The sequence below is a fragment of the Aquarana catesbeiana genome, linkage group LG01 (assembly GCF_042186555.1).
Source record: "Aquarana catesbeiana isolate 2022-GZ linkage group LG01, ASM4218655v1, whole genome shotgun sequence".
In the NCBI taxonomy this organism is placed as follows: domain Eukaryota; kingdom Metazoa; phylum Chordata; class Amphibia; order Anura; family Ranidae; genus Aquarana; species Aquarana catesbeiana.
The window spans coordinates 991,724,543-991,738,949 of NC_133324.1; the positions used below are offsets into that span (position 1 = coordinate 991,724,543).

General features: G+C 57.6%; 1 protein-coding gene across 1 annotated transcript in view; it reads left to right on the forward strand.

Annotated features, from left to right (window-relative positions):
• LOC141124071 (rho guanine nucleotide exchange factor 39-like) overlaps positions 1–14,407 on the forward strand; it is a gene marked incomplete at its 3' end in the record, with an annotated part of 100,143 nt that overhangs the window by 63,509 nt on the left and 22,227 nt on the right. The window contains 1 exon segment of the mRNA XM_073612174.1: positions 1,178–1,296. Within this exon segment, the coding sequence (XP_073468275.1) occupies positions 1,178–1,296 (119 nt within the window).

A 14,407-nucleotide genomic window follows, 5' to 3' on the forward strand; every position in this document is an offset into this window, starting at 1 on the left:
GTTGGATCTGTGGTTGTAGAGGTGAGGGGGTTTAATCTCTGGTTGTAGAGGTTGGATCTCTGGTTGTAGAGGTGAGGGGGTTGGATCTCTGGTTGTAGAGGTGAGGGGGTTGGATCTCTGGTTGTAGAGGTGAGGGGGTTGGATCTCTGGTTGTAGCGGTTGGATCTCTGGTTGTAGAGGTGAGGGGGTTGGATCTCTGGTTGTAGAGGTGAGGGGGTTGGATCTCTGGTTGTAGAGATGAGAGGGTTGGATCTCTGGTTGTAGAGGTGTGGGGGTTGGATCTCTGGTTGTAGAGGCGAGGGGGTTGGATCTCTGGTTGTAGAGGCGAGGAGGTTGGATCTCTGGTTGTAGAGGTGTGGGGGTTGGATCTCTGGTTGTAGAGGTGAGGGGGGTTGGATCTCTGGTTGTAGAGGTGAGGGGGTTGGATCTCTGGTTGTAGAGGTGAGGGGGTTGGATCTCTGGTTGTAGAGGCGAGGGGGTTGGATCTCTGGTTGTAGAGGTGTGGGGTTGGATCTCTGGTTGTAGAGGTGAGGGGGGTTGGATCTCTGGTTGTAGAGGTGAGGGGGTTGGATCTCTGGTTGTAGAGGTGAGGGGGTTGGATCTTTGGTTGTAGAGGTGAGGGGGTTGGATCTCTGGTTGTAGAGGTGTGGGGGTTGGATCTCTGGTTGTAGAGGCGAGGGGGTTGGATCTCTGGTTGTAGAGGTTGGATCTCTGGTTGTAGAGGCGAGGGGGTTGGATCTCTGGTTGTAGAGGTGAGGGGGGTTGGATCTCTGGTTGTAGAGGTGAGGAGGTTGGATCTCTGGTTGTAGAGGTGAGGGGGTTGGATCTCTGGTTGTAGAGGTTGGATCTCTGGTTGTAGAGGTGAGGGGGGTTGGATCTATGGTTGTAGAGGTGAGGGGGGTTGGATCTCTGGTTGTAGAGGTGAGGGGGTTGGATCTCTGGTTGCAGAGGGGGTTTAATCTCTGGTTTTAGAGATGAGGGGGTGGGGTCTCTGGCTGTACAGGTGTGGGTGGCTTTGTGATGCCAATCCTTGGTTGGACATCTGAAGGTGGTATTTTATGAGGGTATAATGTTCCCTTTCCTGAATGAGAAGTGTGAGTGGGTGCCCGGACAAGCCGGACCCGTATCTCTATGGAAATGCTGGACCCATCGCTCTGGATTCATGTTTTTATTCTAGACCCAGACAAAGAAGAATAAATCTTTTGCGCGATTTAAGAAATTGCAAGAATCGCGTCCAGAATTTCAAGGCCAAACCCTGGAAGAGCTTCTGGAACTTCCTCTTCATCGATTGGTCAGGTAAGTTGTCTTGTGTAAAAGTTCAGAAATGTCTGCTGTCACCACGTGTGAGTGATAAAATCCTACAAACAGACCTCGCACCTGAACCCAGAACTGACTGGACTTGTTGGACCCTAGAGCCCATACCCAATTTTTAAAGATGTTTAAATGGTTTGTTTGGACCTTTCGCCTCCCCCTTCTGCCCCGTGTCACCCCTTTATCCTCTCCCTTCTTCCCCGTGTCACCCCTTTCTCCTCTCCCTTCTTCTCCGTGTCACCCCTTTATCCTCTCCCTTCTTCCCTGTGTCACCCCTTTCTCCTCTCCCTTCTTCCCCATGTCACCGCTTTCTCCTCTCCCTTCTTCTCCGTGTCACCCCTTTCTCCTCTCCCTTCTTCTCCGTGTCACCCCTTTCTTCTCTCCCTTCTTCCCCGTGTCACTCCTCTCTCCTGTCCCTTCTTCCCTGTGTCACCCCTTTCTCCTCTCCCTTCTTCTCCGTGTCACCCCTTTCTCCTCTCCCTTCTTCCCCGTGTCACCCCTTTATCCTCTCCCTTCTTCCCTGTGTCACCCATTTATCCTCTCCCTTCTTCCCCGTGTCACCCCTTTCTCCTCTCCCTTCTTCCCCGTGTCACCCCTTTATCCTCTCCCTTCTTCTCCGTGTCACCCCTTTCTCCTCTCCCTTCTTCCCCGTGTCACCCCTTTATCCTCTCCCTTCTTCTCCGTGTCACCCCTTTCTCCTCTCCCTTCTTCTCCGTGTCACCCCTCTCTCCCTTCTTCTCTGTGTCACCCCTTTATCCTCTCCCTTCTTCCCCGTGTCACCCCTTTATCCTCTCCCTTCTTCTCCGTGTCACCCCTCTCTCCTCTCCCTTCTTCTCCGTGTCACCCCTCTCTCCCTTCTTCTCTGTGTCACCCCTTTCTCCTCTCCCTTCTTCCCCGTGTCATCCCTCTCTCCTCTCCCTTCTTCCCCGTTTCACCCCTTTCTCCTCTCCCTTCTTCCCCGTGTCACCCCTCTCTCCTCTCCCTTCTTCTCTGTGTCACCCCTTTCTCCTCTCCCTTCTTCTCCGTGTCACTCCTCTCTCCTCTCCCTTCTTCCCTGTGTCACCCCTTTATCCTCTCCCTTCTTCCCCGTGTCACCCCTTTCTCCTCTCCCTTCTTCCCCGTGTCACCCCTTTCTCCTCTCCCTTCTTCTCCGTGTCACCCCTCTCTCCTCTCCCTTCTTCTCCGTGTCACCCCTTTATCCTCTCCCATCTTCCCCGTGTAACCCCTCTCTCCTCTCCCTTCTTCCCCGTGTCACCCCTCTCTCCTCACCCTTCTTCCCCGTGTCACCCCTTTCTCCTCTCCATTCTTCCCAGTGTCACCCCTTTATCCTCTCCCTTCTTCTCCGTGTCACCCCTTTATCCTCTCCCTTCTTCCCCGTGTCACCCCTTTCTCCTCTCCCTTCTTCCCCATGTCACCCCTTTCTCCTCTCCCTTCTTCTCCGTGTCACCCCTCTCTCCTCTCCCTTCTTCTCCGTGTCACCCCTTTATCCTCTCCCTTCTTCCCCGTGTCACCCCTTTATCCTCTCCCTTCTTCCCCTGTAACCCCTCTCTCCTCTCCCTTCTTCCCCGTGTCACCCCTCTCTCCTCTCCCTTCTTCCCCGTGTCACCCCTCTCTCCTCTCCCTTCTTCCCCGTGTCACCCCTCTCTCCTCTCCCTTCTTCCCTGTGTCACCCCTTTCTCCTCTCCCTTATTCCCCGTGTCACCCCTCTCTCCCTTCTTCTCTGTATCACCCCTCTCTCCTCTCCCTTCTTCCCCGTGTCACCCCTCTCCCTTCTTCTCTGTGTCACCCCTCTCTCCTCTCCCTTCTTCCCCATGTCACCCCTTTCTCCTCTCCCTTCTTCCCCGTGTCACCCCTCTCTCCCTTCTTCTCCGTGTCACCCCTCTCTCCTCTCCCCTCTTCCCCGTGCCTACCCGTTTATCCTCTCCCTTCTTCCCTGTGTCACCCCTCTCTCCTCTCCCTTCTTCTCCGTGTCACCCCTTTCTCCTCTCCCTTCTTCTCCGTGTCACCCCTCTCTCCTCTCCCTTCTTCCCCGTGTCACCCCTCTCTCCTCTCCCCTCTTCCCCGTGTCACCCCTCTCTCCTCTCCCTTCTTCCCTGGGTCACCCCTCTCTCCTCTCCCTTCTTCTCCGTGTCACCCCTTTCTCCTCTCCCTTCTTCCCCGTGTCACCCCTCTCTCCTCCCCCTTCTTCCCCGTGTCACCCCTCTCTCCCTTCTTCCCCGTGTCACCCCTCTCTCCCTTCTTCTCTGTGTCACCCCTTTCTCCTCTCCCTTCTTCCCCGTGTCACTCCTCTCTCCTCTCCCTTCTTCCCCGTGTCACCCCTTTCTCCTCTCCGTTCTTCCCCGTGTCACCCCTCTCTCCTCTCCCTTCTTCCCCGTGTAACCCCTCTCTCCTCTCCCTTCTTCTCTGTGTCACCCCTTTCTCCTCTCCCTTCTTCCCCGTGTCACCCCTTTCTCCTCTCCCTTCTTCTCCGTGTCACCGCTTTCTCCTCTCTCTTCTTCTCCGTGTCACCCCTTTCTCCTCTCCCTTCTTCCCCGTGTCACCCCTTTATTCTCTCCCTTCTTTCCCGTGTCACCCCTTTCTCCTCTTCCTTCTTCCCCGTGTCACCCCTTTATCCTCTCCCTTATTCTCCGTGTCACCCCTTTATCCTCTCCCTTCTTCCCTGTGTCACCCCTCTCTCCTCTCCCTTCTTCTCCGTGTCACCCCTTTATCCTCTCCCTTCTTCCCCGTGTCACCCCTTTCTCCTCTCCCTTCTTCCCCGTGTCACCCCTTTCTCCTCTCCCTTCTTCTCCGTGTCACCCCTCTCTCCTCTCCCTTCTTCTCCGTGTCACCCTTTTATCCTCTCCCTTCTTCCCCGTGTCACCCCTTTCTCCTCTCCCTTCTTCCCCATGTCACCCCTTTCTCCTCTCCCTTCTTCTCCGTGTCACCCCTCTCTCCTCTCCCTTCTTCTCTGTGTCACCCCTTTATCCTCTCCCTTCTTTCCCGTGTCACCCCTTTCTCCTCTCCCTTCTTCCCCGTGTCACCCCTCTCTCCTCTCCCTTCTTCCCCGTGTCACCCCTCTCTCCTCTCCCTTCTTCCCCGTGTCACCCCTCTCTCCTCTCCCTTCTTCCCCGTGTCACCCCTCTCTCCCTTCTTCTCTGTGTCACCCCTCTCTCCTCTCCCTTCTTCCCCGTGTCACCCCTTTCTCCTGTCCCTTCTTCCCCGTGTCACCCCTCTCCCTTCTTCTCTGTGTCACCCCTCTCTCCTCTCCCTTCTTCCCCGTGTCACCCCTTTCTCCTCTCCCTTCTTCCCCGTGTCACCCCTCTCTCCCTTCTTCTCCGTGTCACCCCTCTCTCCTCCCCCTTCTTCCCCGTGTCACCCCTCTCTCCCTTCTTCTCTGTGTCACCCCTTTCTCCTCTCCCTTCTTCCCCGTGTCACTCCTCTCTCCTCTCCCTTCTTCCCCGTGTCACCCCTTTCTCCTCTCCGTTCTTCCCCGTGTCACCCCTCTCTCCTCTCCCTTCTTCTCTGTGTCACCCATTTCTCCTCTCCCTTCTTCCCCGTGTCACCCCTTTCTCCTCTCCCTTCTTCCCCGTGTCACCGCTTTCTCCTCTTTTTTCTTCTCCGTGTCACCCCTTTCTCCTCTACCTTCTTCTCCGTGTCACCCCTTTCTCCTCTCCCTTCTTCCCCGTGTCACCCCTTTATTCTCTCCCTTCTTTCCCGTGTCACCCCTTTCTCCTCTCCCTTCTTCCCCGTGTCACCCCTTTATCCTCTCCCTTCTTCTCCGTGTCACCCCTTTATCCTCTCCCTTCTTCCCCGTGTCACCCCTCTCTCCTCTCCCTTCTTCTCCGTGTCACCCCTTTATCCTCTCCCTTCTTCCCCGTGTCACCCCTTTCTCCTCTCCCTTCTTCCCGTGTCACCCCTTTCTCCTCTCCCTTCTTCCCCGTGTCACTCCTCTCTCCTCTCCCTTCTTCCCCGTGTCACCCCTTTCTCCTCTCCGTTCTTCCCCGTGTCACCCCTCTCTCCTCTCCCTTCTTCTCTGTGTCACCCATTTCTCCTCTCCCTTCTTCCCCGTGTCACCCCTTTCTCCTCTCCCTTCTTCCCCGTGTCACCGCTTTCTCCTCTTTTTTCTTCTCCGTGTCACCCCTTTCTCCTCTACCTTCTTCTCCGTGTCACCCCTTTCTCCTCTCCCTTCTTCCCCGTGTCACCCCTTTATTCTCTCCCTTCTTTCCCGTGTCACCCCTTTCTCCTCTCCCTTCTTCCCCGTGTCACCCCTTTATCCTCTCCCTTCTTCTCCGTGTCACCCCTTTATCCTCTCCCTTCTTCCCCGTGTCACCCCTCTCTCCTCTCCCTTCTTCTCCGTGTCACCCCTTTATCCTCTCCCTTCTTCCCCGTGTCACCCCTTTCTCCTCTCCCTTCTTCCCGTGTCACCCCTTTCTCCTCTCCCTTCTTCTCCGTGTCACCCCTCTCTCCTCTCCCTTCTTCTCCGTGTCACCCTTTTATCCTCTCCCTTCTTCCCCGTGTCACCCCTTTATCCTCTCCCTTCTTCCCCGTGTCACCCCTCTCTCCTCTCCCTTCTTCCCCGTGTCACCCCTCTCTCCTCTCCCTTCTTCCCCGTGTCACCCCTCTCTCCTCTCCCTTCTTCTCCGTGTCACTCCTTTCTCCTCTCCCTTCTTCCCCGTGTCACCCCTCTCTCCCTTCTTCTCTGTGTCACCCCTTTCTCCTCTCCCTTCTTCCCCATGTCACCCCTCTCTCCTCTCCCTTCTTCTCCGTGTCACCCCTTTCTCCTCTCCCTTCTTCTCCGTGTCACCCCTCTCTCCTCTCCCTTCTTCTCCGTGTCACCCCTTTCTCCTCTCCCTTCTTCCCCGTGTCACCCCTTTCTCCTCTCCCTTTTCCCCCGTGTCACCCCTTTCTCCTCTCCCTTCTTCTCCGTGTCACCCCTCTCTCCTCTCCCTTCTTCTCCTCGTCACCCCTCTCTCCTCTCCCTTCTTCTCCGTGTCACCCTTTTATCCTCTCCCTTCTTCCCCGTGTCACCCCTTTATCCTCTCCCTTCTTCCCCGTGTAACCCCTCTCTCCTCTCCCTTTTCCCCCGTGTCACCCCTTTCTCCTCTCCCTTCTTCTCCGTGTCACCCCTCTCTCCTCTCCCTTCTTCTCCGTGTCACCCCTCTCTCCTCTCCCTTCTTCTCCGTGTCACCCTTTTATCCTCTCCCTTCTTCCCCGTGTCACCCCTTTATCCTCTCCCTTCTAACCCGTGTAACCCCTCTCTCCTCTCCCTTCTTCCCCGTGTCACCCCTCTCTCCTCTCCCTTCTTCCCCGTGTCACCCCTCTCTCCTCTCCCTTCTTCCCCGTGTCACCCCTCTCTCCCTTCTTCTCTGTGTCTCCCCTCTCTCCTCTCCCTTCTTCCCCGTGTCACCCCTTTCTCCTCTCCCTTCTTCCCTGTGTCACCCCTCTCTCCCTTCTTCTCCGTGTCACCCCTCTCTCCTCTCCCTTCTTCCCCGTGTCACCCCTCTCTCCTCTGCCTTCTTCCCCGTGTCACCCCTCTCTCCTCTCCCTTCTTCTCCGTGTCACCCCTCTCTCCTCTCCCTTCTTCTCCGTGTCACCCTTTTATCCTCTCCCTTCTTCCCCATGTCACCCCTTTATCCTCTCCCTTCTTCCCCGTGTAACCCCTCTCTCCTCTCCCTTCTTCTCCGTGTCACCCCTCTCTCCTCTCCCTTCTTCCCCGTGTCACCCCTCTCTCCTCTCCCTTCTTCCCCGTGTCACCCCTTTCTCCTCTCCCTTCTTCCCCGTGTCACCCCTCTCTCCCTTCTTCTCCGTGTCACCCCTCTCTCCTCTGCCTTCTTCCCCGTGTCACCCCTCTCTCCTCTCCCTTCTTCTCCGTGTCACCCCTTTCTCCTCCCCCTTCTTCCCCGTGTCACCCCTCTCTCCCTTCTTCCCCGTGTCACCCCTCTCTCCCTTCTTCTCTGTGTCACCCCTTTCTCCTCTCCCTTCTTCCCCGTGTCACCCCTTTCTCCTCTCCCTTCTTCCCCGTGTCACCCCTCTCTCCTCTCCCTTCTTCCCCGTGTCACCCCTCTCTCCTCTCCCTTCTTCCCCGTGTCACCCCTCTCTCCTCTGCCTTCTTCTCCGTGTCACCCCTCTCTCCTCTCCCTTCTTCTCCGTGTCACCCCTTTCTCCTCTCCCTTCTTCCCCGTGTCTACCCTCTCTCCTCTCCCTTCTTCCCCGTGTCACCCCTCTCTCCCTTCTTCTCTGTGTCACCCCTTTCTCCTCTCCCTTCTTCCCCGTGTCACCCCTTTCTCCTCTCCCTTCTTCCCCGTGTCTCCCCTCTCTCCTCTCCCTTCTTCCCCGTGTCACCCCTCTCTCCCTTCTTCTCTGTGTCACCCCTTTCTCCTCTCCCTTCTTCCCCGTGTCACCCCTTTCTCCTCTCCCTTCTTCCCCGTGTCACCCCTTTCTCCTCTCCCTTCTTCCCCGTGTCACCGCTTTCTCCTCTCTCTTCTTCTCCGTGTCACCGCTTTCTCCTCTCCCTTCTTCTCCGTGTCACCCCTTTCTCCTCTCCCTTCTTCCCCGTGTCACCACTTTATTCTCTCCCTTCTTTCCCGTGTCACCCCTTTCTCCTCTCCCTTCTTCCCTGTGTCACCCCTTTATCCTCTCCCTTCTTCCCTGTGTCACCCCTTTATCCTCTCCTTTCTTCCCCGTGTCACCCCTCTCTCCTCTCCCTTCTTCCCCGTGTCACCCCTTTATCCTCTCCCTTCTTCTCCGTGTCACCCCTCTCTCCTCTCCCTTCTTCCCCGTGTCACCCCTCTCTCCTCTCCTTTCTTCCCCGTGTCACCCCTTTCTCCTCTCCCTTCTTCTCCGTGTCACCCCTCTCTCCTCTCCCTTCTTCCCCGTGTCACCCCTTTATCCTCTCCCTTCTTCCCCGTGTCACCCCTTTATCCTCTCCCTTCTTCCCCGTGTAACCCCTCTCTCCTCTCCCTTCTTCTCTGTGTCACCCCTCTCTCCTCTCCCTTCTTCTCCGTGTCACCCCTTTCTCCTCTCCCTTCTTCTCTGTGTCACCCCTTTCTCCTCTCCCTTCTTCCCCGTGTCACCCCTTTCTCCTCTCCCTTCTTCCCCGTGTCACCCCTCTCTCCTCTCCCTTCTTCCCCGTGTCACCCCTCTCTCCTCTCCCTTCTTCCCCGTGTAACCCCTCTCTCCTCCCCCTTCTTCCCCATGTCACCCCTCTCTCCTCTCCCTTCTTCCCCGTGCACCCCTCTCTCCTCTCCCTTCTTCTCCGTGTCACCCTTTTATCCTCTCCCTTCTTCCCCGTGTCACCCCTCTCTCCTCTCCCTTCTTCCCCGTGTCACCCCTTTCTCCTCTCCCTTCTTCCCCGTGTCACCCCTCTCTCCCTTCTTCTCCGTGTCACCCCTCTCTCCTCTCCCTTCTTCCCCGTGTCACCCCTTTCTCCTCTCCCTTCTTCCCCGTGTCACCCCTCTCTCCCTTCTTCTCCGTGTCACCCCTCTCTCCTCTCCCTTCTTCTCCGTGTCACCCCTTTCTCCTCTCCCTTCTTCCCCGTGTCACCCCTCTCTCCTCCCCCTTCTTCCCCGTGTCACCCCTCTCTCCCTTCTTCCCCGTGTCACCCCTCTCTCCCTTCTTCTCTGTGTCACCCCTTTCTCCTCTCCCTTCTTTCCCATATCACCCCTCTCTCCTCTCCCTTCTTCCCCGTGTCACCCCTCTCTCCCTTCTTCTCTGTGTCACCCCTTTCTCCTCTCTCTTCTTCCCCGTGTCACCCCTTTCTCCTCTCCCTTCTTCCCCGTGTCTCCCCTCTCTCCTCTCCCTTCTTGTCTGTGTCACCCCTTTCTCCTCTCCCTTCTTCCCCGTGTCACCCCTCTCTCCTCTCCCTTCTTCCCCGTGTCACCCCTTTCTCCTCTCCCTTCTTCCCCGTGTCACCCCTCTCTCCTCCCCCTTCTTCTCTTTGTCACCCCTTTCTCCTCTCCCTTCTTCCCCGTGTCACCCCTTTCTCCTCTCCCTTCTTCCCCGTGTCACCCCTTTCTCCTCTCCCTTCTTCTCTGTGTCACCCCTTTCTCCTCTCCCTTCTTCCTCGTGTCACCCCTCTCTCCTCTCCTTTCTTCCCCGTGTCACCCCTTTCTCATCTCCCTTCTTCCCCGTGTCACCCCTCCCTCCTCTCCCTTCTTCCCCGTGTCACCCCTCTCTCCTCTCCCTTCTTCCCCGTGTAACCCCTCTCTCCTCCCCCTTCTTCTCCGTGTCACCCCTCTCTCCTCTCCCTTCTTCCCCATGTCACCCCTCTCTCTTCTTCCCCCTGTCACCCCTCTCTCCTCTGCCTTCTTCCCCGTGTCACCCCTCTCTCCTCTCCCTTCTTCTCCGTGTCACCCCTCTCTCCTCTCCCTTCTTCTCTGTGTCACCCTTTTATCCTCTCCCTTCTTCCCCGTGTCACCCCTTTATCCTCTCCCTTCTTCCCCGTGTAACCCCTCTCTCCTCTCCCTTCTTCCCCGTGTCACCCCTCTCTCCTCTCCCTTCTTCCCCGTGTCACCCCTCTCTCCTCTCCCTTCTTCCCCGTGTCACCCCTTTCTCCTCTCCCTTCTTCCCCGTGTCACCCCTCTCTCCCTTCTTCTCCGTGTCACCCCTCTCTCCTCTGCCTTCTTCCCCGTGTCACCCCTCTCTCCTCTCCCTTCTTCTCCGTGTCACCACTTTCTCCTCTCCCTTCTTCCCCGTGTCACCCCTCTCTCCTCCCCCTTCTTCCCCGTGTCACCCCTCTCTCCCTTCTTCCCCGTGTCACTCCTCTCTCCCTTCTTCTCTGTGTCACCCCTTTCTCCTCTCCCTTCTTCCCCGTGTCACCCCTCTCTCCTCTCCCTTCTTCCCCGTGTCACCCCTCTCTCCTCTCCCTTCTTCCCCGTATCACCCCTCTCTCCTCTGCCTTCTTCCCCGTGTCACCCCTCTCTCCTCTCCCTTCTTCTCCGTGTCACCCCTTTCTCCTCTCCCTTCTTCCCCGTGTCTCCCCTCTCTCCTCTCCCTTCTTCCCCGTGTCACCCCTCTCTCCCTTCTTCTCTGTGTCACCCCTTTCTCCTCTCCCTTCTTCCCCGTGTCACCCCTTTCTCCTCTCCCTTCTTCCCCGTGTCTCCCCTCTCTCCTCTCCCTTCTTCCCCGTGTCACCTCTCTCTCCCTTCTTCTCTGTGTCACCCCTTTCTCCTCTCCCTTCTTCCCCGTGTCACCCCTCTCTCCTCTCCCTTCTTCCCCGTGTCACCCCTTTCTCCTCTCACTTCTTCCCCGTGTCACCCCTCTCTCCTCCCCCTTCTTCTCTGTGTCACCCCTTTCTCCTCTCCCTTCTTCCCCGTGTCACCCCTTTCTCCTCTCCCTTCTTCCCCGTGTCACCGCTTTCTCCTCTCTCTTCTTCTCCGTGTCACCGCTTTCTCCTCTCCCTTCTTCTCCGTGTCACCGCTTTCTCCTCTCCCTTCTTCTCCGTGTCACCCCTTTCTCCTCTCCCTTCTTCCCCGTGTCACCACTTTATTCTCTCCCTTCTTTCCCGTGTCACCCCTTTCTCCTCTCCCTTCTTCCCCGTGTCACCCCTTTATCCTCTCCTTTCTTCCCCGTGTCACCCCTCTCTCCTCTCCCTTCTTCCCCGTGTCACCCCTTTATCCTCTCCCTTCTTCTCCGTGTCACCCCTCTCTCCTCTCCCTTCTTCCCCGTGTCACCCCTCTCTCCCCTCTCCTTTCTTCCCCGTGTCACCCCTTTCTCCTCTCCCTTCTTCTCCGTGTCACCCCTCTCTCCTCTCCCTTCTTCCCCGTGTCACCCCTTTATCCTCTCCCTTCTTCCCCGTGTCACCCCTTTATCCTCTCCCTTCTTCCCCGTGTAACCCCTCTCTCCTCTACCTTCTTCCCCGTGTCACCCCTTTATCCTCTCCCTTCTTCTCTGTGTCACCCCTCTCTCCTCCCCCTTCTTCCCCGTGTCACCCCTCTCTCCTCTCCCTTCTTCCCCGTGTAACCCCTCTCTCCTCCCCCTTCTTCCCCATGTCACCCCTCTCTCCTCTCCTTTCTTCCCCGTGTCACCCCTTTCTCCTCTCCCTTCTTCTCCGTGTCACCCCTCTCTCCTCTCCCTTCTTCCCCGTGTCACCCCTTTATCCTCTCCCTTCTTCCCCGTGTCACCCCTTTATCCTCTCCCTTCTTCCCCGTGTAACCCCTCTCTCCTCTCCCTTCTTCCCCGTGTCACCCCTTTATCCTCTCCCTTCTTCTCTGTGTCACCCCTCTCTCCTCCCCCTTCTTCCCCGTGTCACCCCTCTCTCCTCTCCCTTCTTCCCCGTGTAACCCCTCTCTCCTCCCCCTTCTTCCCCATGTCACCCCTCTCTCCTCTCCCTTCTTCCCCGTGTCACCCCTCTCTCCTCTCCCTTCTTCCCCGTGTCACTCCTTTCTCCTCTCCCTTATTCCCCGTGTCACCCCTTTCTCCTCTCCCTTCTTCTCCGTGTCACTCCTTTCTCCTCTCCCTTCTTCCCCGTGTCACCCCTCTCTCCCTTCTTCTCTGTGTCACCCCTTTCTCCTCTCCCTTCTTCCCCGTGTCACCCCTTTCTCCTCTCCCTTCTTCCCCGTTTCACCCCTCTCTCCCTTCTTCTCCGTGTCACCCCTTTCTCCTCTCCCTTCTTCCCCGTGTCACCCCTCTCTCCTCTCCCTTCTTCCCCGTGTCACCCCTTTCTCCTCTCCCTTCTTCCCCGTTTCACCCCTCTCTCCCTTCTTCTCCGTGTCACCCCTTTCTCCTCTCCCTTCTTCCCCGTGTCACCCCTCTCTCCTCTCCCTTCTTCCCTGTGTCACCCCTCTCTCCTCTCCCTTCTTCCCCGTGTCACCCCTCTCTCCTCTCCCTTCTTCCCCGTGTCACCCCTCTCTCCTCTGCCTTCTTCCCCATTTCACCCCTCTCTCCTCTCCCTTCTTCTCCGTGTCACCCCTTTCTCCTCTCCCTTCTTCCCCGTGTCTCCCCTCTCTCCTCTCCCTTCTTCCCCGTGTCACCCCTCTCTCCCTTCTTCTCTGTGTCACCCCTTTCTCCTCTCCCTTCTTCCCCGTGTCACCCCTCTCTCCTCTCCCTTCTTCCCCGTGTCACCCCTCTCTCCTCTCCCTTCTTCCCCGTGTCACCCCTCTCTCCTCTCCCTTCTTCCCCGTGTCACCCCTCTCTCCTCTCCCTTCTTCCCCGTGTCACCCCTCTCTCCTCTCCCTTCTTCCCCGTGTCACCCCTCTCTCCTCCCCCTTCTTCTCTGTGTCACCCCTTTCTCCTCTCCCTTCTTCTCCGTGTCACCCCTTTCTCCTCTCCCTTCTTCCCCGTGTCACCACTTTCTCCTCTCTCTTCTTCTCCGTGTCACCGCTTTCTCCTCTCCCTTCTTCTCCGTGTCACCCCTTTCTCCTCTCCCTTCTTCCCCGTGTCACCCCTTTCTCCTCTCCCTTCTTCCCCGTGTCATCCATTTATCCTCTCCTTTCTTCCCCGTGTCACCCCTCTCTCCTCTCCCTTCTTCCCCGTGTCACCCCTTTATCCTCTCCCTTCTTCTCCTTGTCACCCCTCTCTCCTCTCCCTTCTTCCCCGTGTCACCCCTCTCTCCTCTCCTTTCTTCCCCGTGTCACCCCTTTCTCCTCTCCCTTCTTCTCCGTGTCACCCCTCTCTCCTCTCCCTTCTTCCCCGTGTCACCCCTTTATCCTCTCCCTTCTTCCCCGTGTCACCCCTTTCTCCTCTCCCTTCTTCTCCGTGTCACCCCTCTCTCCTCTCCCTTCTTCCCCGTGTCACCCCTTTATCCTCTCCCTTCTTCCCCGTGTCACCCCTTTATCCTCTCCCTTCTTCCCCGTGTCACCCCTTTATCCTCTCCCTTCTTCTCTGTGTCACCCCTCTCTCCTCTCCCTTCTTCTCCGTGCCACCCCTTTCTCCTCTCCCTTCTTCTCTGTGTCACCCCTTTCTCCTCTCCCTTCTTCCCCGTGTCACCCCTCTCTCCTCTCCTTTCTTCCCCGTGTCACCCCTTTCTCCTCTCCCTTCTTCCCCGTGTCACCCCTCTCTCCTCTCCCTTCTTCTCCGTGTCACCCCTCTCTCCTCTCCCTTCTTCCCCGTGTCACCCCTCTCTCCTCTCCCTTCTTCCCCGTGTCACTCCTTTCTCCTCTCCGTCATTCCCCGTGTCACCCCTTTCTCCTCTCCCTTCTTCTCCGTGTCACTCCTTTCTCCTCTCCCTTCTTCCCCGTGTCACCCCTTTATCCTCTCCCTTCTTCCCCGTGTCACCCCTCTCTCCCTTCTTCTCTGTGTCACCCCTCTCTCCTCTCCCTTCTTCCCCGTGTCACCCCTTTCTCCTCTCCCTTCTTCCCCGTGTCACCCCTTTCTCCTCTCCCTTCTTCCCCGTTTCACCCCTCTCTCCCTTCTTCTCCGTGTCACCCCTCTCTCCTCTCCCTTCTTCCCCGTGTCACCCCTCTCTCCTCTCCCTTCTTCCCCGTGTCACTCCTCTGCCTTCTTCCCCGTGTCACTCCTCTCCCTTCTTCCCCGTGTAACCCCTCTCTCCTCTCCCTTCTTCCCCGTGTCACCCCTCTCTCCTCTCCCTTCTTCCCCGTGTCACCCCTCTCTCCCCTCTTCTCTGTGTCACCCCTTTATCCTCTCCCTTCTTCCCCGTGTCACCCCTCTCTCCTCTCCCTTCTTCCCCGTGTCACCCCTCTCTCCTCTCCCTTCTTCCCCGTGTCACCCCTCTCTCCTCTCCCTTCTTCCCCGTGTCACCCCTTTCTCCTCTCCCTTCTTCCCCCTGTCACCCCTCTCTCCTCTCCCTTCTTCCCCGTGTCACCTCTCTCTCCTCTCCCTTCTTCCCCGTGTCACCCCTCTCTCCTCTCCCTTCTTCCCCGAGTCACCCCTCTCTCCTCTCCCTTCTTCCCCGAGTCACCCCTCTCTCCTCTCCCTTCTTCCCCGTGTCACCCCTCTCTCCTCTCCCTTCTTCCCCGTGTCACCCCTCTCTCCTCTCCCTTCTTCCCCGTGTCACCCCTCTCTCCCTTCTTCTCTGTGTCTCCCCTGTCTCCTCTCCCTTCTTCCCCGTGTCACCCCTTTCTCCTCTCCCTTCTTCCCTGTGTCACCCCTCTCTCCCTTCTTCCCCGTGTCACCCCTCTCTCCTCTGCCTTCTTCCCCGTGTCACTCCTCTCCCTTCTTC